The following is a 26,729-nucleotide window of genomic DNA, read 5'->3' as shown; positions in this document are numbered from 1 at the left end:
CACTTATGTACTCTGAAATATTTGGGAGATCAGTAAAAAGGGATTTTTAGCATGTTACATCTGTCAATAGTATAAAGTAGCTTTTCTTTATATTCATATTGTCCATGTTTTCTCCCCGCTATGCCAGAAGGCATGAACTCTCAGTGGGGAACAATTATTGGTCAGTCTTGGCTCTGAGCTGACAAGTGAGCATCAGCAGGGGTTACATGGCCAAACATGCTCCTATCATCACCCAAAGAGCAGACACGGGCACTTCCCAGCCAGGGGTCACTGGAAGGTGATCAGGAGCAGAGATCTAGCCAGGGGCACTGAGGACCAGCACTGTGCTGCGACTGTTATCTGACTGTGAGCAGCTAACTCAGCACAGACCACGGAATCAAAACTGGCACCTTCCTGGTTTGCATAGCACAGTAATTTGAAGGGGAAGATGGATTAGTGATGGTTAGGACAAATGTTCCTTTTTTGTTCAAATATTAACACTATTACAATCAACACAGAAACTGAGGGACCTAGAACTTCATGATGTCCTGCAGCAACTTTCAGTTTTCTACGGCTATTCACTCACCATCCAACTGATTCATCTTCTGGCTAAACTGGGTCTGTGGCAGTAGCTTTTTCTGTTGTTCTGCTGTCAGTGTGCCTCTCGCGAAAACTACCTCCACTGGCACACTTATGTCAAGCTGCAAAAGGGATTACAGCACACTGTGAATTACATTCATATGCATAAGTTCCAAGAATCTTTGCCATTTAATTTGACAGCCTGTGGGAGAAAGGACAATCTCCCACTTATACAATGGTCTTTTATTGCTGCAGGATGCCCCAAAGAACTTTGCAGTCAATGAAGTGCTTTTGAAGTGTTGTCACTGTTGTAATGTAGGGCAACCCAGCAGTCAACATGTGCACAGCAAGATTCCACAGATAGAAACCAGATAAACATCAGCCAGGACACAGGGAGAATTCCCCATGATCTTCTTTGAATAGTACCATGGGAGGTTTTCATCCACATGAACAAGTAGAAATGGGGCCTCGGTTTAGCATCTCATCAAAAAGATAGCCCCTCCGATAGTGCAGCGCTCCCTCAGTACTGCGCTGAAGTGTCAGGTGTCAGTCCGAATTATATCTGCATATCTCTGGAGTGGGACTGAACCCACAACCTTCTGACTGAGAAGGTTGGTTCCTACCACTGGACCAAAGCTGACACCTGAAAGGTGAAAGTTCAACTTTTTGCCAGGTTACCCGGTTGCACAGCAGTTTGGAACACTCACTGCCTCCATCATTTAACTCAGTTCATATATGCACTGCATGGTATGACAGTGACCTATGCACTCAGAAAATCCCAGGTTTGATTCCTGGTCTGAGCTAGCTCTCAGCTGGAGCTACAGGTGGCCACAGGTCCCTGGAGCTGAAAGAAACAAGAAGCATCAAGCTAATCACTTCCTGGTTAAAAGTGTGTGCGAGGACACCGAGTCGAAATAGGGTTTGGCTTGGTGTGATACCTCCTGCAGACAAATAGTCTGTCAACAATACCTGTCGAGGATCAGACACGGAAAATGGGCCGCTTGCAAAGCATTGGAGAGCAGTCGGACCCCACAGAACTATTCTAGCAACAACCAACACCTTGACACAAGAGCAGAGAAAAGAAAAACACTAATCTTGCATGGCCCTTTCAGACCGGCCGCCCTCTGTCTGCACTGAGTGGATCCAGGTTGCAGAGGTTAAGCAACTCGTTCGTCTACTGCACACACCCAGCTCCATAAAATAAAACTCCTCTCAATGGTGAGAAACCTATTTCATTCACCATCTAAGGTAACAGCAAGTGTAACTGATCAAAAATGGTTTTGTAAATAATTCTGGTCACAGTGCCTGGGGCATCCTGCAGTCCAGTTCAAACTCTCTCCACTCATCCTGATGGCTGCCTCCTATTCATAACCCGGATGCCACCCTAGCAAGCCCGCTCATGCTGCATTTCACCCGACAGTCGGGAGGTCAGTGCCTTTGCACAAAAGGCCTCGCTATCAATTCACAGTACAGCACATGGGGCCACATCCACTGCCCCAAGGACAGTGTTAACCAGAGAAAGGAAAAAAGACATGCATTTCTAAAAAACTTTTCGCGAGCTCAGGATATTTCAAAGCTATACAACTAATCATAGAATCATAGAAAGTATAAGACACAGAAAGAGGTCACTTGGCCCATCAGGTCTGTGCCAGCCAAAAAATGTTCCATCCATTCTAATCCCACCTTCTAGTATCTGTTCCGTAGCCCTGTAGTTTACAGCACTTGAGGTGCATATCCAGATTTTGTTTGAATGAGTTGAGGGTTTCTGCCTCAATTACCTTTTCAGGCAGTAAGTTCCAGACCCCTATCACCCTCTGGGTGAAAAAACGTTTCCTCATCTCCCCTCTAATCTTTCTACCAATCACTTTAAATCTATGCTCCCTCATCACTGACCCCTCTGCTAAGGTGAATAGACCCATCACCTCCACTCTATCCAGGCCTCTCAACATTTTGTACATTTCAATCAGATCTCCCCCAAACCTTCTCTGTTCCAAGGAGAACAACCCCAGACTATCCAATCTTTCCTCATAGCTGCATTTTTCCAGTCCTGGCAACATCCTCGTAAATCGCCTCTATACTCTCTCTCATGTAATTACATCCTTTCTGTAATGAGGTGACCAGAACTGCACACAGAACTCAAGTTGTGGCCTAACCAATGATTTATATAGTTCCAGCATAACCTCCCTGCTCTTGTATTTTGTACTTTCTTAACCACCTTATCGACCTGTCCTGCACCTTCAGGGATCTGTGGACATTCACTCCAAGGTCCCTCACTTCCTCTACACTTCTCAGTATTTTCCCATTACTCGTGTATTCCTTTGCCTTGTTTGACCTCCCCAAATGCATCACCTCACACTTCTCCAGGTTGAATTCCATTTGCCACTTTTCTGCCCATCTGACCAGACCATCAATATCTTCCTGCAGCCTACAGCTATCCTCCTCGCTATCTACCACATGGCCAATCTTTGTATCATCTGCAAACTTCTTGATCATGCCCCCTACATTTACGTCCAAATTGTTAATATACACCACAAAAAACAGGGGACCCAATACTGAGCCCTGCGGAACACCACTGGAAACAGCCTTCCAGTCGCAAAAACACCTGTCAACAATTACCCTTTGTTCCTGCCACTAAGCCAATTTTGTATCCACCTTGCTGCATCTCCCTGGATCCCATGAGATTTTTTTTTTATAAAACAGTCTGCCATGTGGGACCTTGTCAAAGGCCTTGCTAAAATCCATGTAGACCACATCAACTGCACTACCCTCATCTAGCTTCCTTGTTACTTCTTCAAAAAATTCGATCAAGCTGGTCAGACAAGATCTTTCCTTAACAAATCCAGGCTATCCTTGATTAACCTGTGCCTTTTTAAGTGACAGTTTATCCTGTCTCTCAGAATAGATTCCAATAATTTGCCCACTACTGAGGTTAGACTGACTGGCCTGTAATTATTCTGTCTATCCCTCACTTCCTTTTTAAACGTTAGCAGTCCTCCAATCCTCCAGCACCACACCTGTATCCAGTGGAAAATGATGGTCAGACCTTCCACTATTTCCTCCCCTGCTTCTTTTAACAGGCTGGGGTACATTTCATCCGGCCCTGGTGATTGATCCACTTTCAAGGATGCTAATCCCATTAATACGTCCTCGCTCCCTATGTTTATCACATCCAACACTTCACACCCCTCTTCCTTAACTACAATATCTGCACTGTCCCCCTCTTTTGTGAAGACAGACTCAAAGTATTCATTAAGAACAATACCAACATCTTCCACCCCTACACATAGGTTACCTTTTTGGTCTTTTATGGGCCCTACTCTCTCCTTAGTTATCCTCTTGCTCTTAAATGTATTGATAAAACATCTTTGGGTTCACCTTGATTTAGCTTGCCAATATTCTTTCATGTCCTCTCTTTGCTTTCCTAATTTCCTTTTTGATTTCATCCCTCCACTTTCTATACTCCTCTTGGCTTTCTGTAGTATTGAGTTCTCGGTGTCGGACATAAGCTTTCCTTTTCTACCTTATCTTACCCTGTAGGCTCCTTGACATCAATGGGGCTCTAGATTTGGCCATCCCACCCTTTTTCTTTGTGGGAACATGTTTACTCTGAACCCCTTGAATCTCCCCTTTTAATGCCTCCCACTGCTCTGACACTGATTTACCTTCAAGTAGCTGTTTCCAGTCCACTTTCACTAAATCACTCCTCAGTTTAGTAAAATTGGCCTTGCCCCCATTGAGAACTCTAACTCCTGTCGTATCTCTGTCCTTTTCCATAATTATGTTAAAACTGACTGAATTATGATCACTACCATCAAAATGCTCTCCCACTGCCACTCCTTCCACCTGCCCATCTTCATTTCCTAAAACCAAGTCTAAAACTGCCCCCTCCCTTGTTGGACTTGCTACATACTGGGCAAAAAAGTTATCCTGAATGCACCTCAAGAATTCTGCTCCCTCAATTCCTTTCACACTAAAACTATCCCAGTTAATATTGGGGTAGTTAAAATCCCCTATTACTGCCCTATTGTTCTTGCACTTCTCAGAGATTTGCCTACATATCTGCTCTTCTATCTCCCTCTGTTTGGGAATCTATGGTACACTCCCACAGCAGTGTGACTGCCCCTTTTTTGTTCCTCAGCTCAATCCATATGGCCTCATTTGATGAACCTTCCAACATATCATCCCTCCTCACTGCCATAATAGTTTCTTTGACCAAAATTGCCACAATTCCTCCTTTCTTATCCCCCTCCCTATCACATCTGAAAACCCTGTAAACAGGAACACTGAGCTGCCATTCCTGTCCCTCCTTAAGCCATGTTTCTGTAATAACTATGATATCATACTGCCACGTGTCTATCTGTGCCCCCAGCTCATCTGTTTTATTTGCTATACTCCTTGCATTGAAATAAACACCCTTAAGCACTGCCAAACTCATTTTTTTATTTTCTAACCTTTGTTTCCTGTGTCTTCCAAACTCCGCCTTCCATTTTCATTTCTGATTTTGTCCCAATTGATTCTACCCTCAGGTCCCCCATCCCCTGCCAAACTAGTTTAAACCCTCCCCAAGGGCACTAGCAAAATGTCCCGCAAGGAACTCAGTCCCGGCTCTGTTCAGCTGCATCCCGTCCGGCGTGCACAGGTCCCATCTCCCCCAGAGCTGGTCCTCAAGCCCTCCCTTCTGCACCATCTTTCCAGCCACACATTCATCTGCCTTATCCTTCTATTTCTATACTCACTTGGGCGTGGCACTGGGATTAATTCAGAGATTACTGCTTTTGAGGTCCTGCTTGCTAATTTCTTACCTAGCTCCCTAAATTCTGACTGCAGGACCATATTCTCTTTCTACCCATGTAAGCTAATGAAGTACTTTTGAAGGGCGATCACTGTTATAATGTAGGAAATGCAGCAGCTAATTTGAACACAGAAAGCTCCCACAAACAGCACTGTGATAACGACCAGACAATCGGTTTTCAGGTGTCAGCTGGGGCTCAGTGGGTAGCACTCTCACTTCTGAGTCAAAGTTCTGGGTTCAAGTCCCACTCCAGGGCTTGAGCACAATAATCAAGGCTGACATTCCAGTGCAGTACTGAGGGACTTGCTGCACTGTCGGAGGTGCTGTTTTTCAGATGAGAGGTTAAACTAAGAGCTATCTGCCTGCTCGGGTGGATGCAAACGATCCCAAGGCACTACTAAAGAGCAGAGGATTCATTCCCAGTGTTCTGGCCAAAATATCCCTCAGTCAACGTCATAAAAAGAGATTATCTAGTCATTATAACATTGCTGTTTGTGGGAGTTTGCTGTGTGCATACTGGCTGCCGTGTTTCCTGCATTACAACAGTGACTACATTTCAAAAACAAAAGTACTTCATTGACTGTAAAGCATTTTGAGACTTCAGTGGTTGTGAAAGGTGCTATATAAATGCAAGTTTTCCTTTCTTTCTTTGATGTTAATTAAGGGTTAAATATTGGCCATGACACAGGACTTCTTTGAAATAGTGCTGTGGGATCTTTTACATTCACCTGAAAGCGCTGACACAGCCTCATCCGAAAGACAGCATCTCCAACAGTGCAGCACTCCCTCAGTACTGACTGCACTGAAGCTTCAGCTGACATTTTTGTGTTCACGTTTCTGGAGTGGGACTTGAACCCACAACCTTTTGACTCAGGACGACAGTGCTACCCACTGAATCATGGCTGACATTCGAAATGCCTTGGAGAAGAAACAGCACAACTCAAATCCTACAAAGCCCAATGCACTGCCATTGAAACAATCTCTTACCAAGAGAATGTCCAGCTCATTCATCTGGGTATAAGGCAGCGAGGCACGATATGTCTCCGTTGTCTTCCACCAGAGAGGCAGCCCAAGCAGTATCACCACCATGGTGATGCAAATGGCCGAGTACTTTCCTTGTGACTTTTCTGAGGAAACAAAAGGATTTGTGGGTTGTTAAAACTCAGCACTTGAGTCAGAAAACATCAACTACAAAGTAGCAAGATTTTTCTGAGGCAGTCTTACCAAGATAAAAAAAAACTTATTTTTTGTAAACTATTTAATATTCCCCTCCAACTGCCCGTCAATGCTAGGGTGAGCCAGTGACAGGAGATGAAATCCCTTACAATTTTCCACATCTCTGTGGAGGCACATCTGGCCTCATCTCCTCATCTGTCCTTGATAATGGAACAGAAAATCTCTGTCTCCCTCATGTTCCGCACTGCCATTCAAAAATTAAGCTATAATCTACCATTGGTGCAGCAAAGGTTCACTAGGTTGAATTCTTCAAGTGAGAACCAGACCTTATACAATAAGTTGAGAGGGGAGGTGAAGAGGAAACTAAAACTGGCAAAGAGAAAATATGAGAATAGAATGGCAGACAACATAAAAGGGAACCCAAAAGTCTTCTACCATCATGTAAATTGTAAGCGGGTAGTAAGAAGTGGAGTAGGATCTATTAGGGAGAAAGAAGGTGATATATTCTGAGAAGTGCAGGGCAAAGCTAATATACTTACCGAGTACTTTGTATCAGTGTTCACTAAGGAAGTGGAATCTGACAAAATATCGTTAGAAGCGGAGAGAGTAGAGGCAATGGATAGGGTAAAAATTGAGAAGAGAGAGGTACTGAAAAGGCTGGCTATGCTTGGGGTAGATAAGTCACCTGGTCCGGATGGCTTGCATCCAGGTTGCTAAAGGAAGTGGGGATGGAGATAGCAGAAGGGCTTGCCATAATCTTCCAATCTACCCTGAATATGGGGGAGGTGTCAGAGGATTAGAGAGTGGCAAATGTGACACCCTTATTCAAGAAAGGGTATAAAGACAGTTCCAGCAACGACGGACCAGTTAGTTTATCATTGGCAGTTAAGGTTTTAGAAAAAATCAACAGACACTTGGAGAGGTTCAAGTTAATTAAGGATAGCCAGCACAGATTTGTAAAAGGTAGATCATACTTGACTAATCTAAATGAATTTTCTGATGAAGAAACAGAGAAGGTTGATGAAGGGAATGCAGTGGATGTTGATTACATGGATTTTAAGAAAGTGTTTGATAAGGTGCCACATAAAAGGCCAGTTAACAAAATTGTTATGGAATAGGACAGTCAGTGTCCAATTGGATAAAAAAATTGGCTCAAGGACAGAAAACAGTGAGATGTCGTCAATGGTTGGTTTTCAAACTGGATGATGGTAGACAGCAGTGTTCCCCAAGGATCAGTGGTGGGACTGCTGTTTTTTATGCTATATATAAATTACTTGGATCTTGGAATAAAGAGTAGAATTTCAAAATTTGCCAATGATACAAACTTGAAGGTGTGACAAGCAATCAGGATATGCACCGCCTGCAAAGGGTGGTGGGGGGCACAGAGACAGACAGACAGACCTGAAACTTTAACTCTGTTTCTCTCTCCATTGATGCTGCCTGACCTGAATATTTCCAGCACTTTCTGTTTTTATTTTAGGTTTCCAGCATCTGCAGTATTTTGCTTTTATTATTATAGCAGAATGGGCAGACAGGTGGCAGATGTAATTTAATACCGACATGCTGATGCATTTTGTCAGAAGGAATGGGGAGAGGCAATATATACTTAATGGCACAGTTCTAAAGAGTGTGCTGGAACAGAGGGACCTGAGGGTGCATCTTTGAAAGTGGTAGGACATATTGAGACATATTGAGTGCTTAGTAAAGCATATGGGATCTTGGGCTTCATAAATAGAAGCATAGAGTACAAAAGCAAGGAAGTTATGCTGAACCTTTATATAGCTCTGGTTAGGCCCCAAATGGGGCATTGCGTCCAGTTCTGGTCACCACACTTTAGCAAGGGTGCAGAGGGGATTTACCGGAATGGTTCCAGGGATGGGAGATTTTAGTTAGGTTGGAAAAGCTGGGGTTGTTTTCCTTAAAACAAAGGAGTTTGATGGGAGATTTACTAGCAGTGTACAAGATTATGACAGGCTTAGATAAGTTATACAAGGAAAAACTGTTCCCGTTAACTAATGGTACAAGGACTAGGGAACACAGATTGAAGGTTTTGAGCAAGACATGCAGGGGGAATATGAAGAACTTTTTGTTACACAGTGAGTGGTCATGACCTGGAACTCGAGGGTGGTGTAAGTGGAGACAATCAATGACTTCAAAAGGAAATTGGATGGGCACTTGAAGGAAATAAACTTGCAGGGCTATGGGGATTGAGCAAGGTAATAGGACTGACTGGATAGCTCCATGGAGAACTGGCATAGACTCTAGGTTGATTCCTGGAATGAGAGGGTTGCCCTAGGATGAGAGGTTGATTACATTGGGCCATACTCTGGGTTTAGGAGAGAGAGGCAATCTCATTGAAATTCTCAAGATTCTGAGGGAGGACTTGACAAGGCAGATACTGAAAGGTTGTTTCCCCTGGCTGGAGAGTCTAGAACTAGGAGGCACAGCCACAGAATAAAGGGTCAATCATTTAAGACTGAGATGAGGAGCAATCTCTTCACTCAGAGGGTTGTGAATCTTTGGAATTCTCTCCCCCAGAGGGTTGTGGATGCTTTGAGTATATTCAAGAAAGAGGTCAATGGATTTTTGAACTCTCAGGTAATCAAAGGATATGGGGGAGTGGGCAGGAAAGCGGAATTGAGGCAGATCAGCCATGTTGGTATTGAATGGTAGAGCAGGCTCGAGGGGCCATGTGGCCTACTCCTTCTATTTCTTATGGAGAGGTTGTGGCCCCTGATCCTGGGCTGTTACTAAATCTGCTCTGTGGCTTTGGGGGGGGGGGGGGGGGGCGGGGTGGCTGTAATTTCATTTTCAACCCATGGGGTAGCATTTGTTCTTTGCTTAGTCGCTCCTCATGACAACAGTATCACAAGATCACACTGCAGAGTTTCATTTTATTGCTCTGTACTGCTATATAAGAAATAGGAGCAGTAGAAGCTCGTACAGCTCCTTGAGCGTGCTCTGCCATTAAATAAAATTATGGCTGACTTTTTACTTCAACTCCATTTTCCTGCCCACTCCCCATATCCTTTGATTACCTGAGAGGCCAAAGATCTGTCTATCAGGCTTAAATACACTCAATGATGGAGCATCCACAACCCTCTGGGGTAGAGTGTTCCGTAGATTCACAAATCTTTTAATGAAGAAGTTTTTCTAATCTGTCCTAAATGATCGACCCCTTATCCTGAGACTGTACCCTGTGTTCTAGATACCCCAGCCAGGGGAAACATTCTCTCCAGGTCTACCCTGTCAAGCCCCTTCAAAATCTTGTATGTTTCAAGAGATTACTCTCATTTTTCTAGAGCATAGACCCAATTAAGTCAGTCTCTCATCACAGGACAACCCTCTCATCCCAGAAACCAATCTGGTGAACTTTCGCTGTCCTTCCTTCCATATGGAGACCAAAACTGCACACAGTCTCACCAAAGCCCTGTACAACTGTAGCAAGACTTCCTTATTCTTGTACTCCAAACCCCTTGCCATAAAGGCTAACTTTCCATTTGCCTTCCTAATTACTTGCTGTACCTGCATGGTAGAATGTGATGCAGAAAGATGCCAACAGCATGGGTTCAATCCCCCTACCGGCTGTGGCAGTTTATGGAGGCTTGCCTCCTCGCCGTGCCCCTCAAGCTATATATTACTAACTGTCTCTCTCTAATGGAGAGAAATGTTTCTGGTCCTTTAGGACGATGGCTACAACCTGCATGGTAACTTTGTGTTCCTTGTATGAGTACACCCAAGTCTCTCTGAGCAACAACACTTCAAAGTTTCACACCTTTACAAAAAATATTCTGCTTTTCTGTTCTTACTCGCACTTCCCCACATTATATTCCATCTGCCACCTTGTTGCTCATTCATCCAACCTGACTATATCTCATTGCAGCTTTCTTCCATCCTCCTCACAGCTGACATTTCTACCTAGCTTTGTATCGTCGGCAGAATTAGATACATTACCCTCAGTCTCCTTGTCTAAGTCATTAATATAGATTGAAAATAGCTGAGACCCCAGCACTGAATCTTGGGGCACTCCACTAGATACAGCCTGCCAACTTGAAAATGTCCTGTTTATCTAGAATAGCGGTGTTACATTTGCTAACTTCCAATCTGCTGGGACTGTTCTCAAATCTAGGGAATTTTGGAAAATCAGAACTAGTGAATCCACTATCTCTGCAGCCACCTCCTTTAGAACCATAGGATGTAAGCCATCAGGTCCCGGGGGTTTGTTGGCTTTTAGTCCCTTCGGTTTCTCCAGTACCTTTTCACTGCTGATATTAACTACCTTAAGTTACTCACTCTTAGTAACTCTTTGTTTACCCTCTATTTCTGGTATGTAATTTGTGTCTACTACTGTGAAGATAGACACAAAACATTTGTTCAACATCTCTGCTATTTCCTCATTTTACATGATTAGTCCTCCTGAATCTGCCTCTAAGGGACCAACATTTACTTTAGCTACTCTCTCCTTTTCATATACCTGTAAAAGCTCTTACAATGTTTTTATATTCCTGGCTAGTCTACTCTCATATTCTACTTTTCCCTCATAAACCTTTTGCTGGATTCTAAAACACTCCCAATCCTCAGGCTTACTATTCTGTGCAACATTTCTTTTAATCTAATACTACCTTTAACTTCCCTAGTAAACCACTGGTGGATCTTTCTTGCTGAATTTTTTGTTTTTATTAATGGAATGAATTTTTGTTGAAAATTTTGAATTATTTCTTTAACCGTTTCCCACTGTTTATTTACTGTCATACCTATTTACCCAATCAACATCAGCCAGCTGTCTCCTCATAACCTATGTAATTGGCTTTGTTCAAGTTCAAAATTCTTGTTTGGGACTGCAGTATCTCATTTTCAAACTTAATGTAGAATTCAATAGTATTATGATCACCTTTTCCCAGAGTATCTTTTACTAGATTACTAATTAAACATGACTCATTGCACAATACTAGCTGTATCCCTAGTTGGTTCCACAATTTATTGTTCCAGGAAACTGTCACAAAAGCTTACTACAAATTCATCTTCCAGACCACCTTTGCCAATTTCATTTGTCCTGTGTCCATGAACATCCCCCACAATTATTACATTGCCTTTGTTTCAAGCTCCAATTATTTCTTGCCTAATACTCTGTCCAACAATATAATTAATGAGTGGGCCTAGAAACTACTGAAACCAGTGTTATCTGACCCTTAATCTCCACTTACAGACCTGAAACATTAACTCTGCTTCTCTCTCCACAGATGCTGCCAGACCTGAGTATTTCCAGCACTTTGTTTTTACTCCACTTACACTGATTCTACTTCCTGATCGTCTGAGCCAAGATCCTCTTACTACTGTCCTTATGTCATCCTCTATTATGGGGGCTACTCCTCCTTTTCCATTCAGTCTGTCTTTTCAAAATGAAAAAGAAAACTTGCATCTATGTGACACATTTCACAATCTCAGGCTGTCCCAAAGCCCTTTACAACCAATTAAGTACTTTTTAAAGTATAGTCACTGTAGTACAGTCACTTTTCAAGGGAAGATGCTTCACAGGGAGACAAATAAAATTAACAAAAGAAAATACATTGGCTTGATTTGTTCTTGTTATCTATTTTCAGTGACCAATATATTCTTGCTGAATGGAGCTGTTCAGGTGAATATCAATAAAGACACAGTCAGAAACACTGGGCACTAGCGGGATTTGGGGGAAGAGTAACTAGGTGGGGTAAAGGGAGAGGTATTGGGGGTGTTAGACACAGCAGGGAGACCAGGAAGGAGTGGTGAAAGGGTCATTGAGGCCCATGGGTGCTGGTTTACTGAAGGGTACTCTGGAGTTTATTGCTAATATTGGGGATGTCGGCCAAGCCTGCAAGAGAATTACCCGCATCACAACTCGCTTTGGGTGTTCCTGCCCACCTCCCATTTCCCGCACAGTATCACACCTTCAAATCTTGCTGCCGCTGCCGCCATCTTCCCTTCTGCTTCCTTGGCAACGGAAGTACTCCTGGACTGACAAGCCCATCAACCAATCAGCTTTACCGACGTCAGGCCACTCTCCACCAAGAGGATGATGGCGGGGGCGGGACGGGTGGGAGTTTCCGGAAATCGATTGGGCGGCAACATCCGGGTCCTGCTTTCAAATCTCCCGCGTTTATGGAGCTCGGCAATCTGCGCATGCGCTCGCAGATCACATGCTCCTGCCCGTTCGGGGGTCTCCGTGGGGTTGTTAAGGGAAACGTTGGGCTGAGGCTCGACCGACCTTGGAGGGCCGGCACTGTCTGCCTCGCCGGTAGGATCTAAACTGTTCATGTTTCTGCCCCGTGAAGTTTGAGGTAAATGAACGCTCAGTACTAGGTGGGCGTCTCTGGCATTGCTTCTGGGCGGTGAAGAGTGATCTGGAACCTCGGATGGTGGCGGTTGGGGGAGAGTGAGAGTGAAGGAGATGGGGGGACTTCGGAGATTCGGCTTTAGATCAAGGTATAGGCAATTAATTCCATTTAGTCGTCACTTTGTTATAACTTCTGACTTCACTTTTATATTTTGATTATAAATTCCTATAGTTTTTCTCTCTACATGGGATGTGGGCGTCACTGGCCAGGCCAGCATTTATTGCCCCTCCCTAATTGCCCTTGAGAAGGTGGTGGTGAGCTGCCTTCTTGAACTGCTCCAGTCCATGAGGGGTAGGTACACCCACAGTGCTGTTAGGAAGGGAGTTCCAGGATTTTGACCCAACGACAGTGAAGGTTTGGTGATATAGTTCCAAATCAGGATGGTGTGTGACTTGGAGGGGAACTTGCAGGTGGTGGTGTTCCCATGCATTTGCTGTAAAGGCAGGCTACCCAACCCGAACCTGACGGGACCCCACGACGTGTCGCTGTCGGGTCTGGTGGGTTCGGACACACACTATCACCACCTCAGGTAAGTGACTCTAATGTTAATTTACTTTTTGGAAATTAAAGGTAGTTTTGTTAGTTATTTTAAGCTTACCAATCTGAAATGAGGAATTAAGAGGGCTAAAAGGGGTCATGAAATATCTTTAGCAAACAGGGTTAAGGAAAATCCCAAAGCCTTTTATTCATATATAAGGAGCAAGAGGGTAACTAGAGAAAGGATTGGCCCACTCAAGGACAAAGGAGGAAAGTTATGCGTGGAGTCAGAGAAAATGGGGGAGATTCTAAACGAGTACTTTGCATCGGTATTCACCGAGGAGAGGGACATAACGGATGTTGAGGTTAGGAACAGATGTTTGATTACTCTAGGTCAAGTTGGCATAAGGAGGGGAAGTGTTGGGTATTCTAAAAGGCATTAAGGTAGACAAGTCCCCTGGTCCGGATGGGATCTATCCCAGGTTACTGAGGGAAGCGAGAGAGGAAATAGCTGGGGCCTTAACAGATATCTTTGCAGCATCCTTAAACACGGGTGAGGTCCCGGAGGACTGGAGAATTGCTAATGTTGTCCCCTTGTTCAAGAAGGGTAGCGGGGATAATCCAGGTAATTATAGACCGGTGAGCCTGACGTCAGTGGTAGGGAAGCTGCTGGAGAAGATACTGAGGGATAGGATCTATTCCCATTTGGAAGAAAATGGGCTTATCAGTGATAGGCAACATGGTTTTGTGCAGGGAAGGTCATGTCTTACCAACTTAATAGAATTCTTTGAGGAAGTGACAAAGTTGATTGATGAGGGAAGGGCTGTAGATGTCATATACATGGACTTCAGTAAGGCGTTTGATAAGGTTCCCCATGGTAGGCTGATGGAGAAAGAAAAAAAAAAGCGGGCTGTTTTGTCCTGGATGGTGTTGAGTTATTTTAGTGTTGTTGGAGTTGCACTCATCCAGGCAAGTGGAGAGTATTCCATCACACTCTGACTTGTGCTTTATATATGGTGGATAGGCTTTGAGATGTCTGGGTGCGTTACCTGCTGCAGAATTCCCAGCCTCTGACATGCTCTTGTAGCCACAGTACAAGCACACCAGAAATAGGAGTAGACCATATGGCCCATCGTGCCTGCTCTGCCATTCAAAACGATCATGGGTGATTTTAGGTTTTAACTCCTCTTTCCCACCTGCTTGCCATATCCCTTGATTCCCTGAGAGTCCAAAAGTCCATCTATCCCAGCTTTAAACGTATTCAATGATGGAGCATTCACAACCCTCTGGAGTAGAGAATTCAAAAGATTCACAACCCTTTGAGTGAAGTAATTTCTCCTCATCTCAGTCCTGAATGATTGGCCCCTTATCCTGAGACTGTGTCCCCGTGTTCTAGATTCTCCGACCAGCAGAAATAATCTGTGTCTGCCCTATCCAGCCCCTTTAGAATCTTATGTTTCAATGAGATCACCTCTCATTCTTCTAAACTCCAGAGAATATAGGCCCAATTTACTTGGCCTCTCATCATAGGACAACCCCCTCGTCCCAGGGACCAATCTAATGATCCTTTGCTGCACTGCCTCCAATGCAAATTTATCCTTTCTTAAATGAGGAGACCAAAACTTCCTTATTCCTGTACTCCAATCCCCTTGCAATTAAGTCCAACATGTCATTTGCCTTCCTAATTGCTTGCTGTACCTGCTTGCTAACTTTGTGTTCCTTGTACAGCACATCCAACTCTCTTTGAACATCGACACTTACAAGTTTCACACCTTTTAAACATATTCTGCTTTTCTTTTCTTGTGACAAAAGTACATATTTATGTAGCTGGTCCAGTTAAGTTTCTGGTCAGTGGTGACACATAGGATATTGATGCTGGAGGATTTAGTGCTGGTAATGCCTTAGAAACATAGATTTACGGTGCAGAAGGAGGCAATTCAGCTTGTGTCTGTGCTGGCCGAAAGAGCTATCCAGTCGAATCCCACCTTTCAGCTCCTAGTCTGTAGCCCTATAGTTTATGGCACCTCAAGTGCATATTTTTTTTTCAAATACATTGAGGGTTTCTGCTTCTACCACCCTTTTGGGCAGTGAGTTCCAGACCCATCACCCTCAGGGTGAAAAAAGTACTCCTTATCTCCCCTCTGATCTTTCCACCAGTTAGTTTAAATCTATGCCCCCTGGTTATTGATCTCCCTGCCAATGGAAATAGGGCCTTTCTATCCACTCTAACTAGGCCCCCTCATAATTTTATACATCGCAATTAAATCTCTCCTCAGCCTCCTCTGTTCCAAAGAAAACAAACTCAGCCTATTCAATCTTTCCTCATAGCTCAAATTCTCTGTTTCTGGCAACATCCTTGTAAATTGCTTTTGTACCCTCATGTCCTTCCTGTAATGTGGTGACCAGAACTGTGTGCGATACTTTTGCTGCCGTCAAATTAGTGTTTTGTACAGTTCCTGCATAACCTCTCTGCTCTTATACTCTAGTCCTTGGCCTGTAAAGGCTTTTTGACCACCCTATTTCCCTATCCTGCCACCTTTAAGAATCTGTAGACATATATTCCAAGGTCCCTCCGTTTCTCTATACTCTTCAGAATCTTACCAATTAAAGTGTATTCCCTACCTTAGTTTGCCTTCCCCAAATGCATTGCCTCACACTTCTCTAGATTGAATTCCATTTGCCACTTTTCTGCCCATTTGACCAGTCCATTGATATCTTCCTGCAGTCTGCAACTTTCTTCCTCACTATCAACCACATGGCTAGTTTTCCTATCATCTGCAAACTTCTTAATCATGCCTTCTATATTTAAGTCTAAATCATTGATGTATGCCATGAACAGGCAGGGACCAGTACTGAGGAGGTGCAGAGGGACCTAGATTTTCTGTGCATAAGTCATTGAAGGTGGCAGGACAGGTTGAGAGTGTGGTTAATAAAGCATACAGTATCCTAGGTTTTATTAGTAGCGGCATAGAGCACAAGAGCAAGGAGGTTATGTTAAACTTGTGTAAAACACTGGTTCGGCCTCAACTGGAGTATTGCGTTCAGTTCTGGGTGCTACACTTTAGGAAAGATGTGAAGGTATTGGAGAGTGAAGAGAATGGTTCCAGGGATGAGGAACTTCATTTATGAAGATAAATTGGAGAAGTTAGTACTGTTTTTCCTTGGAGAAGAGAAGGTTGAGAGGAAATTTGATGGAGGTATTCAAAATCATGAGAAATAGGGAAAAACTCTTCCCACTCGTGAAAGGATCAAGAACGAGAGGGCATATTTAAGGTAATTAGCAAAAGAAGCAATAGTGACACTAGGAACAACCTTTTCATGCAGTGAGTGGTTAGGATCTGAAATGCACTTTCAGAGAATGTGTTGGAGGCAGGTTCAATCGAGACATTCAAAAGGGAATTAGTTATCTGAAAAGGAAGAACATGCAGGGTTACAGAGAGAAAGCGGGGGAATGACATTGAGTGAATTGTTTATTCGGAGAGTTGGTGCAGACACGATGGGCTGAATGTCTTCCTTCTGTGCTGTAGCAATTCTAAGATTCTGTGAGCTCTGCAGAACCCCACAGGAAGCAGTCTTCCAGTCACAGAAACACCTATCAACCATAAACCTTTGCTTCCTGCCAGAGCTAATTTTAGATCTAACTTGCCACTTTCCCTTGGATCCCATGAGCTTTTAATTTACTGATCAGTCTGCCATATGGGACCTCGTCAGAAGCCTTGCTATAATCTATGCAAACCAGCATGTTCCTGTGAGGAAGAAGGATAAGTTTGGCAAGTTTAGGGAATCTTGGATAACGCAGGATATTGTGAGCCTCGTCAAAAAGAAAAAGGAAGCATTCATAAGGGCTGGAAGGCTAGGAACAGACTAATCCCTTGAGGAATATAAAAACAGTAGGAATGAACTTAAACAAGGAGTCAGGAGGGCTAAAAGGGGTTATGAGAAGTCATTGGCAAACAGGATTAAGGAAAATCCCAAGACTTTTTATACGTATATAAAGAGCAAGAGGGTAACCAGGGAAAGGGTTGGCCCACTCAAGGACAGAGATGGGAATCTATGTGTGGAGCCAGAGGAAATGGGCGAGGTACTAAATGAGTACTTTGCATCAGTATTCACCAAGGAGAAGGACTTGGTGGATGATGAGCTGAGGGAAGGGAGTGTAGATAGTCTCAGTCATCTCATTATCAAAAAGGAGGAGGTGTTGGGTGTCTTGCAAAGCATTACGGTAGATAAGTCCCCAGGGCCTGATGGGATCTACCCCAGAATACTGATGGAGGCAAGGGAAGAAATTGCTGGGGCCTTGACAGAAATCTTTGCATCCTCATTGGCTACAGGTGAGGTCCCAGAGGACTGGAGAATAGCCAATGTTGTTCCTTTGTTTAAGAAGGGTAGCAAGGATAATCCAGGAAATTATAGGCCGGTGAGCCTTACGTCAGTGGTAGGGAAATTATTAGAGAGGATTCTTCGGGACAGGATTTACTCCCGTTTGGAAACAAATGGACTTATTAGCGAGAGGCAGCATGGTTTTGTGAAGGGGAGGTTGTGCCTCACTAATTTGATTGAGTTTCTTGAGGAAGTGACAAAGATGATTGATGAAGGAAGGGCAGTGGATGTTATCTATATGGACTTTAGTAAAGCCTTTGACAAGGTCCCTCATGGCAGACTGATACAAAAGGTGAAGTCACATGGGATCAGAGGGGAGCTGGCAAGATGGATACAGAACTGGCTCGGTCATAGACAGAGGGTAGTAGAGGAAGGGTGCTTTTCTGAATGGAGGGATGTGATTAGTGGAGTTCCGCAGGGATCAGTGCTGGGACCTTTGCTGTTTGTAGTATATATAAATGATTTGGAGGAAAATGTAACTGGTCTGATTAGTAAGTTAGCGGACGACACAAAGGTTGGTGGAGTTGCGGATAGTGATAAGGATTGTCAGAGGATACAGCAGGATATAGATCGGTTGGAGACTTGGGCGGACAAATGGCAGATGGAGTTTAATTCGGACAAATGTGAGGTAATGCATTTTGGAAGGTCTAATGCAGGTGGGAAGTATACAGTAAATGGCAGAACCCTTAGGAGTATTGACAGGCAGAGAGATCTGGGCGTACAGGTCCACAGGTCACTGACAGTGGCAACGCAGGTGGATAAGGTAGTCAAGAAGGCATACGGCATGCTTGCCTTTATCGGTCGGGGCATAGAGTATAAAAATTGGCAAGATATGCAGCTGTACAGAACTTTAGTTAGGCCACACTTAGAATATTGCGTGCAATTCTGGTCGCCACACTACCAGAAGGACGTGGAGGCTTTGGAGAGGGTACAGAAGAGGTTTACCAGGATGTTGCCTGGTCTGGAGGGCATTAGCTATGAGGAGAGGTTGGATAAACTCGGATTGTTTTCACTGGAACGACAGAGGTGGAGGGGCGACATGATAGAGGTTTGCAAAGTTATAAGCGGCATGGGCGGAGTGGATAGTCAGAAGCTTTTTCTTAGGGTGGAAGAGTCAGTTACTAGGGGACATAGGTTTAAGGTGAGAGGGGCAAAGTTTAGAGGGGATGTGCGAGGCAAGTTCTTTACACAGAGGTTGGTGAGTGCCTGGAACTTGCTGCCGGGGGAGGTGGTGGAAGCAGGTACCATAAAGACGTTTAAGAGGCATCTTGACAAATACATGAATAGGATAGGAATAGAGGGATATGGACCCCAGAAGTGCAGAAGGTTTTAGTTTAGGCAGGCATCAAGATCAGCACAGGCTTGGAGGGCCGATTGGCCTGTTCCTGTGCTGTACTGTTCTTTTTACTTGGATCAAGCATGCTACCCTCATTGACCCTTTTTGTTATTTCCTCAAAAAATTAAATCAAGTTACAGATATGACCTTCCTTTAACAAATCCATGCTGACTGTTCTTGATTGGGTGTTTCTGTGACTGGAAGACTGCTTCTTGTGGGGTTCCACAGAACTCACAGAACCTCAGAATTGTTACAGCACAGAAGGAGGACATTAAGCCTATCGTGTCTGCACCAACTCTCCGAATGAGCATTTCACTCCGTGCCATTCCCCAACAATTTATACTCTGTCTCAGAACTTTTTTCAATAATTTGCCCACCACCAAGGTTAGGCTGGCTGGCCCGTAGTTACTCGGGTTATCCCTTCCTCCCTTTCTAAACAACGATACATGAGCAGTCATCCAGTTCCACGCCTGTAGCCAGAGAGGATTGGAAAATGATGGACAGAGCCTCCACTCTTTCTTCCCTTGGCAGCCTGAGATATATTTCATCTGGGCCTAGTGATTTATTCACTTTTAAGGATGCTAAACATTTTAGTATTTCCTCTCTCACTATGTTTATCCCATCCAATATTTCACATTCCCCCTCGATTACAATATCTGCTCTGTCCCTCTTTTTTTTTGTGAAAACAGATGCAAAGTTTTCATTAAGAACCATGCCTATGTCTTTCGCCTCCACACACAAGTTACCTCTTGTTGGAGATGTGTGTGGTGTGATTGTTTACTTACCACTTAACAGCCCATGCCTGAATGTCTTGCTGTATGCGGGCAAGGACTGCTTCATTATCTGAAGTTAGTTGCGAATGGAACTGAACTCCGTGCAATCATCAGCGAACATCTCCACTTCTGATCTTATGATGGGTTGAAGGTCATTGATGAAGTAGCTGAAGATGGTTGGGCCTAGGACACTATCCTGAGCAACTCCTGCATGATGTCTGTGGCTGAGATAACAACCACAACTATCTTCCTTTGATATGTATGACTCCAACCAGTGGAGAGTTCTTCCCCTAATTCCCATTGACTTTAATCTTACTAGAGCTCCTTGATGCCACACTGAGTCAAATGCTGCCTTGATGTCCAGGGCAGTCACTCACACTTCACCTCAAATTCAAATTTGTCTAAGTTTGGACCAAAGCTGTAATGAGCCAAGTCCTGGCGGAATCCAAATTGAGCCAGTGATGAAGTTCTTCCTGAGTAAGTTCCACAATAGCTGTGTTGATGACCCCCTTCCATCACTTTGCTGATGATTGAGAGTGGACTGATGGGGTGGTAATTGGCTAGATTGGATCTGTCCTGCTTTTTGTGGCAAGACATACCTGGGTAAGTTTTCATTTTGTCAAGTAGATACCAATGGTGTAGCCATACTGGAACAGCTTGGCTCGAGGCCTGGCTAGTTCTGGAGCGCAGGTCTTCAGCGCTAGAACCGGAAAGTTTTTGGGGCCTGTCGCCTTTGCTGTATCCAGTGTGCTCAGCTATTTCTTGATAATCAAGTGAACTGAATTGAATTGGCTGAAGACTGGCATCTGTGATGGTCGGGACCTCAGGAGGAGGCCAAAGTGAATCTTCCACCCAGCACTTCTGGCTGAAGATGATTGCAAATGCTTTGGCCTCATCTTTTGCACTGACTTGCTGAGTTCTGCCATCATTGAAGGGGATGTTTATGAACCCTCCTCCTCCAGTTAATTGTCCTCCACAATTCACAACTGGATGTGGCAGGACAGCAGAGCTTTGTATGATTGGTTGGCTGTGGGGTCACTTAGCTTTGTTTGTAGCATCTGCTGTTTAGCATGTATATGTTAGAGCTTCACCAGGTTGGCATCTCATTTAGGTGCCAATGCTGCTGCTGGTATGCTCTCCTGCACTGCACATTGAACAAGGGTTGATCTGCAGCTTGCACAAAAGGAAAATACTGGAGATGCAGGAAATATTCAGGTCCGTGCCGAGAGAAACAGTTAACATTTCAGGTCATGACCTTTCAGGTTCTAATGAAAAGGTCACAACCTGAAACATTAACTCGATTTCTCTCTCCATAGATGCTGCCAGACCTGTCAGCATTTTCTGTTGATCTCTGCTTGATGTAATGGTAGAGTAGGGATATACCAGGCCATGAGGTTACAAATTTTAGTGGAATATAATTCTGCTAATGGCCCACAGCGCCTCATGGATATCCAGTTTTGAGGGCTAGATCTGTTCTTAATCTATCCCACTAAGTACAGTAATAGTGCCACACCACATGTTCGGGCATATGTTCAGTGTGATGACAAGACTTTATCTCCATAAGTACTCTGAGGCAGTCACTCCTACAAATACTATCATGGACAGATGTATCTGACAGGTTGGTTGATGAGGATGAGGTCAAGCAGGGTCTTCCCTAGTGTTGGTTCACTTGTCACCTTGCGCAGGCCCAATCTAACAGTTATATCCTTGGAGCTCGGTCAGTAGTATTGCTAGCAAGCCACGCTGGCTGATGGACTTTGAACTCCCTCACCCCAAGTGCTCAATGGAAATGCATATTCATTGAGAATTGTGAAATATTTCTTTAAATGTTCTCTAACGATTTTCTACAGCAGACCTTTTAATCTGATTTGCCCATCCAACTTGCCCAACTCGCCCCACATACCTATGTAATTGCCTTTGAGACCCTTGTTTCAAAATGGCAATCATATGATAGCTCTTTCCCAGAGGATCCCTTACTGAGATAACTGAATTAACCCTGTCTCGTTACACAAGCCAAGATCTAAAATAGCTTCTTCCCTCATTGGTTCGATGAATGGTTTCCATGATCTCATCTTACAAACTACTATTGCCAATTTGATTTGTCCAGTCTGTGAAGAGTAAGGTTCTCCGGGATTACTGCATTGCCTTTGTTACAAGTTCCTCTTATTTTACCCGACTATCCCCAGAGTCTAGATGTGCTAAAAGCAAGGCTGAGGGTTTCGGCAGAATCGGGGCGGAGGTGGGAAATGTTGCACAGGTAGATATACAAGTGGATTTCTGAGGGATAAAACATGTGGTTTTAAAGCTCAACTCCAGGCTAGAGGGGCCACCATGCTTTCAGACAACCTTATTCTGTCCAGTGCGTGAGGGGGTAGAGAAATGGAAGCAATGGCAAAGTAGTTTGTGGCAGACAAAGTGCTGGCTTCAATCTACTTGACAGTAAATCAGAAGCTTTGCCTCATCCATTACTTGATATCAGACAGACAAGAAGAAAAGCTGGGAGTTATCAATGTATGTGTGTAAGATGATCTCATATCTGGGGATATTATAAACCCAGGGGCAATGTGCAGACAAGGAAGGATGACAATGCAGTAGTGGGAAGAGAAACTATTGCTGGAGTTGCATTGGTCATGTTCGACTAGATCCGAAGCACCAACCAAGGACATTCTCAGGCAAGGGTCACTATCACACAAAGGTCAAAGAAGAAAAGTGCACCAGCGTCAGGATTCACTGGAGGCTTTGCCCAGGGCTGTCTCAGTGCTGTGAGCAAGACATTGACTGGAGGAAGGAATTTGAAAAAAGAATTTGAGACAGAGAGAGGGGAAATGGTTAGAGATGGGAGTGATGACATCAGGTTTAAAAGAGAATGAATATTGTCAGAATATTGAGTTAATAAATATGAAATTTGAATTAACAAAAGACTAGAGTTTGTTCCATATCTTTATTCTAACTATATTTACCAGATGGAGTGAGTACAATAGAATTATATATCACAAAATACTTTTGAACACACTCAATGCTCCCACGTAGTCACAAGTATTCTGAATACACAAAAATACAGTGGGTTTCTGATTTGGGGCAGGGATAAAATGCAATGAGAACAGTTTGGAACCAATTCTGACTTGCGTGTTAGTTATAATTACCATTTAAATGTTGTGTGCAGTCACCTTTTTAGGTTGTCATGCTCACTTTGGAAGTCACAGCAACACATTCACATTGTGAAGAGGCAAAGTGCAGGTAAGCTCTGATCTACAAGTGATTATGCAGAGAGATTAGTTGTTCACCACAAGCCCAGCTGATTGAGGAGCAAGGCAACTAACAAAATCTTTTAAATCTTTCAAGGAAGTGATTAAACACCATTTGTTACATTTGAGGTTGCAGTACATCATTAGAGGGTATCAAAGTATATGAACCCGGTGAGGAGGTTGCAGAGCATGTGTTGCTGCCAGCACTTCTAGGGTTAAATCTCAGCTACACAGCAAAACAATGCAGGCAGTGAGGACACTATATACAAGGTAGCAGGTTGTGGGTCAGTTAATCACGAGAAGCCGAATGAGAATTTAAAACTTCCTTGCTTTTTTTTGTTTATTTGTATTTTCCTGTGGTTTCCTTTCAGTAGGCATGATTTTCTACATAGAGAGATTGGCCAGCTGCACCTTCACTCTCGCCACTTGACTCATACTGCCCGAGTGAAGCCAAACTGTTAACCTAAAAGTGAATAAAGCACAAAGTATGCTTAGTGTATTTTTTTTTAAAAAGCCAAAAAACCCATAAAACACCAATGATAAAATTGCAATGGTAAAAAAACAGGAGCCCTGGTAACACTGTCCTCTGCGCTACTGAAACAGCATTCTTGTCTCGACACACACTAAGTCCCATTTTCTCATCACCTGTGCTCACTGACCGACATTGACTCCTAGTCTGGCAACATCTCAATTTTAAAAATTCTCACCCTCATTTTCAAATCCCTCCATGGTCTTGCCCCTCCATAGCTCTTAACTCCCCCAGCCCTATACTCCTCAGATGTCAGCGCTCTTCCAATTCAGGCCTTGCTCATCCCCGATTTTAATCATTCCACCATCGGCAGCATGACTTCAGCTGTGTAGATCCTAGGTTTTGGAATTTCTTCCCTCAACCTGTCTCTGTCCTCCTTCAAGACACCCCTCAACACCTAACTCTTTGGCCAAGCTTGGTCACCAGCCCACATTGCCCTGTGCCTCAATGTAAAATTTGGTTTGATAGCATTCTTGTAAAAGCACCTTGGGACATTTTACTGCATTAAAAAGGTATAAAGGCAAGTGATGGTCTTGTTGTAAAGCTGATCCAGGTACTGCCTGCACCAGAGGACAGATCAGGAGGGTAAAAAGGTTCTTTAATCGAAAAATCAAAAGACTTGGTGTAACATTGGACCCAAGCCTGATCCAGTTGGTCATCACCAGATCTTCACACACGTGGTGTCTGGATAGTTATCAGGGTTGGATTCCCCAGCCGCTTTTACCACTATAATGCATTGAACAACTTCACAAACCAGGGATCAAACTAGTAGGTCTATATACCTACTGACTCACTGTGGAGACATAGGCATAGCTTTATAACCACCACCACCGCCCCCTGCTCCCCCAAATAATTATAGGCCTGCAGATCAGACAGGAACCAAGATTACCTCAGCACGCTTCATGAACTCATCCTGTGCTGCCTGCAAGCTCTCCTTCTCCCCGCGCCAGGCATTCAATGCGGAGGCCTGCAGAGCTCGGCCGTACGAGAAGGTCAGCGCCCATGGTTTTGGCAGTGGGCACTTGTTGATGGCATTGAGGTGAATGGTGGCTTCCTCCTCACTCTGCCCTCCGGACAAGAAAGTGACTCCTGGGGGAAAAGCAGAAGACAAGACCGTTAGAAGCTGCAGTGTCTAGATGTCTGTTTGACATGCAATGTGTGACTGCCATGTAATTTACAATACAGCTACTAGGCTGAAGAAGCTCAGTGCATCAACTTCAAACTCTTAGGTGACTTTGTATGAGTGGTCAGTGGGGTGCTATAGGAGACTAATATATTCATATCATAGCCCCATGACATTCATAAATCCAAGAGGTTTCTACTAGTCTGTATATCTTTAATAAAAGCAAAATACTGCAGATGCTGGAAATCAAATAAAAAATTAGAAATGCTGCAAATACTCAGCAGGTCTGGCAGCATCAGTGGAGAGAGAAGCAGAGAGTTAACATTTCAGGTCAGTGACACTTCATCAGAACTGGCAAAGGTTAGAAATGTAATAGGTTTTAAGCAAATAAAGCATGGGTGGGCAAGAGATAACAAAAGGGAAGGTGTTAATAGGACTGGATCACAGAATAACTGACCAGAAGGTCATGGAGCAAAGGCAGATGGTATGTTAAAGGTGTGTTGAAAGACAAAGCGTTAGTGCAGACAGGGTGTTAATGGACAGAAAAATGAACAGCCCTGGCCTAAAGCACAGTGGCGCAGTGGTTAGCACCGCAGCCTCACAGCTGCAGGGACCCGGGTTCGATTCCGGGTACTGCCTGTGTGGAATTTGCAAGTTCTCCCTGTGTCTGCGTGGGTTTTTTCCGGGTGCTCCGGTTTCCTCCCACAAGCCAAAAGACTTGCAGGTTGATAGGTAAATTGGCCATTAGAAATTGTCACCAGTATAGGTAGGTGGTAGGGAAATATAGGGACAGGTGGGGATGTTTGTTGGGAATATGGGATTAGTGTAGGATTAGTATAAATGGGTGGTTGATGTTTGGCACAGACTCGGTGGGCCGAAGGGCCTGTTTCAGTGCTGTATTTCTAATCAAACATGAAAAAAAACAGTGGGCAGGCACATGGTAAGAAAAATGAATGATGAATCAAAAAGAAAATGTCCATCACCAAGAGTGGCTCAGTAGCACCACTACCGATCTGGCTGAGTCCTAAAGGACATAGCTGCTAGACTGGGTCTGCGGCAGGTGGTGAGGGAACCAACAAGAGGGAAAAACAGACTTGACCTCGTCCTCACCAATCTGCCTGCCACAGATGCATCTGTCCATGACAGTATTGGTAGGAGTGACTACTGCACAGTCCTTCTGGAAGTCCCTGCCTTCACGTTGAGGATACCCTCCATCGTGTCGTGTGGCACTACCACCATGCTAAATGAGATAGATTTTGAACAGATCGAGCAATACAAAATTGGGCATCCATGAGGTGCTGTGGGCCATCAGCAGCAGCAGAATTGTACTCAACCACAATCTGTAGCCTCATGGCCTGGCATATCCCCCACTCTACCATTACGGTCAAGCCGGGAGACCAACCCTGGTTCAGTGAAGAATGCAGGAAGGTGTGCCAGGAGCAGCACCAGGCATCTCTCAAAATGGTGTCAATCTGGTGAAGGTACAACCCAGGACTGCTTGCATGCGATTGACAGAGCTAAAAGTGATCCTATAACCAACGGATCAGATCTAAGCTCTACAGTCCTGCCACGTCCAGCCGTAAATGGTCGTGGATAATTAAACAACTAACTGGAGTAGGTGGCTCCACAAATATCCCCATCCTCAATGAGGGAGCCCAGCACATCAGTACGAAAGATAAGGCTGAAGCATTTGCAACAATCTTCAGCCAGAAGTGCCGAGTGGATGATCCATCTCAGCCTCCTCCTGAAGTCCCCAGCATCACAGCTGCCAGTCTTCAGCCAATCCGATTCACTCCGCGTGATATCAAGACACGACTGAAGGCACTGGATACTGCAAAGGCTATGGGCCCTGTCAATATTCCAGCAACAGTACGGAAGACCTGTGCTCCAGAACTTGCTGCACCGCTAGCCAGGTTGTTCCAGTACAGCTACAACACTATCATCTATCCTGCAATGTGGAAAATTGCCC

At 44.2% G+C, this 26,729-nt stretch overlaps 2 protein-coding genes across 4 annotated transcripts in view; both read right to left on the bottom strand.

Annotated features, from left to right (window-relative positions):
• The window catches only part of pigs (phosphatidylinositol glycan anchor biosynthesis, class S), a 45,955-nt gene extending 33,423 nt beyond the window's left edge, over positions 1-12,532 (bottom strand). Inside the window, exons 1-3 of the mRNA XM_068010817.1 lie at positions 12,451-12,532; positions 6,338-6,477; positions 566-680 (exon numbers count right to left, since the gene is read on the bottom strand). Coding sequence (XP_067866918.1) covers positions 566-680; positions 6,338-6,477; positions 12,451-12,478 — 283 coding nt within the window. The 5' untranslated portion in view covers positions 12,479-12,532. The remainder of the gene's footprint in view (positions 1-565; positions 681-6,337; positions 6,478-12,450) is intronic.
• A 10,266-nt stretch (positions 12,533-22,798) lies between these two features.
• The window catches only part of aldocb (aldolase C, fructose-bisphosphate, b), a 36,372-nt gene continuing 32,441 nt past the window's right edge, over positions 22,799-26,729 (bottom strand). For all 3 annotated transcript variants that reach the window (XM_068010814.1, XM_068010815.1, XM_068010816.1), the window contains exons 8-9: positions 24,527-24,726; positions 22,799-23,571 (exon numbers count right to left, since the gene is read on the bottom strand). In XM_068010814.1, coding sequence (XP_067866915.1) covers positions 23,476-23,571; positions 24,527-24,726 — 296 coding nt within the window. In that variant the 3' untranslated portion in view covers positions 22,799-23,475. The remainder of the gene's footprint in view (positions 23,572-24,526; positions 24,727-26,729) is intronic.

This window comes from Heterodontus francisci, chromosome 30 (assembly GCF_036365525.1).
Source record: "Heterodontus francisci isolate sHetFra1 chromosome 30, sHetFra1.hap1, whole genome shotgun sequence".
Classification (NCBI taxonomy): Eukaryota; Metazoa; Chordata; class Chondrichthyes; order Heterodontiformes; family Heterodontidae; genus Heterodontus; species Heterodontus francisci.
Note: the sequence above shows the minus strand (reverse complement) of the source record. Positions and strands in the feature narration are given on the sequence as shown.